Raw genomic sequence first — 5,212 nt, forward strand, 5'->3', positions numbered from 1 at the left:
ATCATGATTTGAATTAAGAATTGTTTATGAACATTGATTTTGAACTATGGCACACTAATATGATACAATTGCATCTAATTAAACGAGAATGTTTAATGAGAAGGGTCAAACTCTAAATTGTTGATTTTGATGGGAAAGATAGTGGCACAGTTCAAATTGGAGCCTCGAAGGCAAGCGGAGCTAGGGCTACGTGAAGACAGCCACAGGTTTGATATCCACCAGGTAGGATATTCTTGTCCATATCCTTGTTAGCCTCACTTTAAATGATTTTGGCCAATGAAAATGTTTTAGAACAAAACATATTTAAAGAAAATGATTTCAAATTAATAGCATGAGAATGCTATTAAGTTTTCCAATGATTTTGGAAATAAGATTTTAAAGAGTATCATTTCTTAAAATGAAATATTTAAGGAATGATACAACGCATGGTGGCCACAGAGATCGGGATGTGGGAATCGCATCCTTGGGGGCAGGTCCCGAAACCCGTACGGATCCACTTCTTATTTAGTGGAATTATAGCTCTGCACTTTTCATTTGACAGACATTTTTACCGCTTCTTGTTTAGTGGTATGATGAGCTGCACACTTTCATTATACAGATATTTTCTACTGTGAGTATTTCCTTTTCTAAAAATTGATGATCGGTTCCGGGTGTATATCTTCAGACCGTGAGTTACCTTTATTTTAAATGCTTTATAAAATTATATCCTACTGGGCATTTCGCTCACCTTTCTTGTTTTCAAATGTATTAAACCCCTCCAGGAGACGCAAGGAGTAGTGCGGAGTAGGTAGCTACTCCCAGTGACGTGGACTTGACCTCGGGAAGTGAAGAGTTGTATCCCTCTTATCTTTTATTTTAAGGCATGTATAAAAGATTATGGATTGTAAACTTAAATATTACTAAACTGTGGTTGATGTCACACTTACTTTTGTTTATATTCATGTATGCTAAACACCTGTGGGAATTCCTGACTTGATACCAGGGACGTGGTTTTAAACTGGTTTGGTTGGAAATTCCACCACCTTTCTTGAAATTGAATTTCTCCTGAATGAAAAGGGGCTCGTTTGGAAATACCTTTATGTTTTGGATTTAAAAGGAATTAAAATATATGCTAATCACTCTCTCAAACAGGTTTAAGTTTCTAAACGAGCCTCCACGTCACTAACCCCAGTTTGGGGGCGTGACACCGTCCGGTCATAATATTATGACTGAAATGACTCATAGTGTTATGACTGACACACTATGATTGCCTTATGACCGGCCATGACACAATGTTATGACTTGCCATTTCTAATGACTCGATAACGACTATGAGTAATTGCATGTTGATTAACAACTATTATTTTTGAAATTATTTAGGAATGGCTGCTGGATTGAACATCTTTATCAAGTACAATGGACATTGGGACCGTGCTTCGAGATACGTCAGTTGTAAAATGAAGGGGATATTGGTCCCCACCAACGCAACTATATATTGGTATTATAGATTTGGTGAGAAATGTGCTTGGGATTCAACCACAAGGAAAAAAGTTTATTCTTAAGATATGTTGTTGAGGACGGGGAAGCTCCTGTGAAGATATTGTCTAACTATGATGTCATATTCTATTAACGACATCTCTTCCTCCAAAGCCTTTTTTTTCTTCTAAGATGACAAAAAATGGTAAAAAAAAAAAACAAAAAAAAAAACAAGAAAAGCAAACAAAGTTGTTAACCAAAAGTACTATAATTGGCACACTAAGAGTCTGGCCATTGGGCAGTCATAGTACTATGACCGACGGTCATAATTCTATGACCACCCATCATGCAGGCTCTCTCATAGTGTTATGACCGACGATCATAATGCTATGACCGTAGGCTCATCAGTCAGGTAGTCACATTATGAGCCTGCCTACTTGATGACCTGTCATAAAATTATGACCATCGGTTATAGTACTATGACCGCACGATGTACCTGTCTTATGACCGGTCATAATACAATTATCGACCGATTATAATGATATGACCGGCCATCAGGCAGAGTCACATACAAAATAAGGAGCACAATGATAATAAAAAATTTTAAATAATTGACCTTATCTGTTTTTATCTCCTCCTCTAAAGCCTTTCTTTCCTTCTAAGATGACAAAAAATGGTAAAAGAAAAAAAAATACCTTAAAAAACAAATAAACTAGAAAAGCCAACAAAGTTTTCACCTTTGTCTAAAAATCCGCCATTGATCTTGTCTGTTTCGTGGTTGATTTCTCCGGCGAAGAGGGTAAGGTTTCCTCTGTTCGTTCATCTCCGACGAAGAGGTTTAGGCGTTAATTTCTCCGGTGAAGGTTCGTCGGTTCTCATCGCGTGATTTCGTGGGTTCTCGTTGTCATGAGTTCGTCGGTGCTCAAGGTGATAGACGGTGGTGGTCGTTGGAGTTTCTTGGTCTCTGTGCACACCCGTGTTCTTTCTCTTCCTCCTCTCTCTACTTTGAATATTTGAATTACAAAAGGCTTCAAAATATATTCAAGACTTCAAAAATAAAATGGGGTACAATTGTCATTTTAACTCAAATAAAAATGGCATGGTCCCACTTTTGTTGACACAGCGATGTTAATTGTGAAAGTATGCAAAAGTGATGCTAAAATTAATAATAACTTATTCAAAAAGTGCTATTATTGAAATTAATCCATTAGTGAAATGAATGACACTTACATATTTAATCACTTTTTTTCAATGCATTTATTTTTATTATTAAAAAATAAAGTAAAAAAAATGTCATCTCTCTTCTCCCATTGTTCTCTCTTTCATCTCTGCCATCTCTCTCCATCTCCCTCTCCCCCCTACTGCAGCAAACTCTCTGGAGATCGGACGTTGCAGATCGGCATCGAGAAGATGCAGCTCGCACCACCATGGAACGATGACGGTGCAAGATGGAGGTTCTTGTTTCTTTGGAAAACTGCAATGGTTTTCGTGCCTATGAGAGCAGATCAACTAGTTGTCACTTTCTAAACTGTTTGGTACTGGTGGTGCACATCACCACCCACTAAAAAAGTGAAATCTGACAATGCTCAATGATATTCCAGCAATACCCCGACGACAATGCTCTGCCAATATTCAGTCGGAGGAATTGATTTTGTTCTCTTTGTCTCACTAAGTCTGTAAAGATAGAAACCTCATCGATCATAGGTCAAATGACAGAAATATCACAATTGAAAGTTTTGAGTGTTATAAGATATGACACAAACTGAGCACCTTCTCCGCACGCTTGATATGCAAATGTTTTTGTACAAATTAACAAAAGAAAAACCAGCGAATGAAATCTCCTTTATTCCAAACACAATTTCCATGTCCTTATAAACATATATAATTTAATGCAAAATTTTACTTTGGGAAGTCATGTATAGGACTGTGAAGAGGCGATGAAGAGGCAGGAACAAAGTTCAAAACAGACGGTAAATTCCAAAAACACATGACATGCCCTTATAAACATAAACGAGTAAACGACTGCAAATTCTACACATTTTGGACATAAATATTGTCAATACAAGCTACGTAAATTCTAAAATCATGTCCTTTTCAGCTCAGAACGGTTTTTACACTAAAAACGACGGTAGAACTTTGTGTAAATGTCAAGTTTTATATCTTACATTTCGTTTCTATGGATTGTGAATAAATCTTAACTTACATTCTTAGGGGAAAAAAAAGAACAACTACAGCAAAACATTACATAAAAGTCACGTCGTCTGTTAGACATGAGGACTGTCTATTTGAACTTCTAATGTTCTAGCTATATGTCGTTTTAAACTTAAACGACCACAATCCTCCAAATAGTGAACCACGGGTAGGTTGTTTTTATAAACCAACTGACGACAGCAGTCTTTCAAACAATAAACGACATCACAAAACGACAAAGTATAATTTTTGAAAAACAAACGACTTGACGTTTCGTCAATCTCCTTTCAGACAATAATAGAATAACCTTTAGAAACGACACATCGCTTACAGAGATCAAATGACAAACGTTATTCATTGAACGTAAAAGAAGAAAACTTCGAACGAAAGGGCATCTAGCCCATAATCTCTGGCTCTCTGCTTTTGTATTGCAATTGCAAGAGCGTTTTTCATCTAATTAACGTTACAGAGATTCTCAAGATTGATCTTCTTTATATTTTCCTTGAAAGTTTCTTGACAACCAAACAAGAATAGAAAGTGCTCGGGAAGTATACAATTAGAACATGATAACCACAAGTTCTCGTCAAGATAACAACCAAGATCGCAGTCCAAATCTAAAATCAAACTGATCAGAACCGATTCAGAAAGTGTACAAACCGAAACGATCAAAATCTTGACATCCTTTTTACAACCTAATCGTAAATTCCATCAGAATCTAGTTACAGACACGAGAAAACAGAGATCGAAGCCTATTTTAGAGGCACGAACCGGATCAAACGACGCCGTTGGAAAGCCCTCATTTCCCGATCTTTCCCCTGAGCTTGACGCCAAGAACCTTCTCCATCTTCGCCAGAACGGCCTGGTTCGGCACGGCCTTGCCGTTTTCGTACTCCTGGACCACCTGAGGCCGCTCGTTGATCTGCTTGGCCAGATCAGCCTGGCTCATCTTCTTCTCCAGCCGCGCCTTCTGGATCGCCTGCCTCAACTCCGGCGCCACCCGGCCCATAGCCGCCGGCTCCGTCCCCTCGTCCAGCTTCTTCGCGTCGACAGCCGGCGCCGCGGCGGAGGATTTCTTGTTGGAGCCGGCGTCGAACTTCTTGACCGTCTGGACCCCCGCGCCGGACCGGAGTGCCTGGTTCACCGCCTTCGGGTCGCGGAGGGCTTGCGCCTTCGGCTTCGACTTGTGGACGACGACGGGCTCCCAGTCCTGAGTTATGGCTCCAGGATATCTGCTCGGCATGTTGTTGCCGGGAGCAGAGAGAGAAAGTTTTGTGAATTTTAGAGAGAGAAATGAAGATTATCAGTTGGAATGGCGAAGACGATGACGAAGGTGGTGAAAGGGGTTTATATAGTGGAAGGAGAATCTGGAAAGTTCTTTATCGCTTTGTGACCGACTTTAGGGCATGATCTTTGTCAAAAAAAAAAAACTTTAAAAAAGACGATACTAATTTTATTTAAATTAACATTTTTCTAAATTTTAATTTTATTTAATTTTATTTAAATTATAATTTAATTCAAATTATAATTCAAATTTAACTTGATTGTGGAACGTTCTGATGCTTTGATA

At 38.6% G+C, this 5,212-nt stretch overlaps 1 protein-coding gene across 1 annotated transcript; it reads right to left on the reverse strand.

Moving 5' to 3' along the window:
- Positions 1-4,117: 4,117 nt before the first annotated feature.
- LOC21412222 (multiprotein-bridging factor 1c) lies at positions 4,118-4,987 on the reverse strand. The gene has a single exon (XM_010090539.2). The coding sequence runs from the start codon at positions 4,883-4,885 to the stop codon at positions 4,442-4,444; it is 444 nt and encodes a 147-aa protein (XP_010088841.1). The 5' UTR covers positions 4,886-4,987; the 3' UTR covers positions 4,118-4,441.
- Positions 4,988-5,212: the final 225 nt, after the last annotated feature.

The sequence above is a fragment of the Morus notabilis genome, unplaced genomic scaffold, assembly GCF_000414095.1.
Source record: "Morus notabilis unplaced genomic scaffold, ASM41409v2 Scaffold625, whole genome shotgun sequence".
Classification (NCBI taxonomy): domain Eukaryota; kingdom Viridiplantae; phylum Streptophyta; class Magnoliopsida; order Rosales; family Moraceae; genus Morus; species Morus notabilis.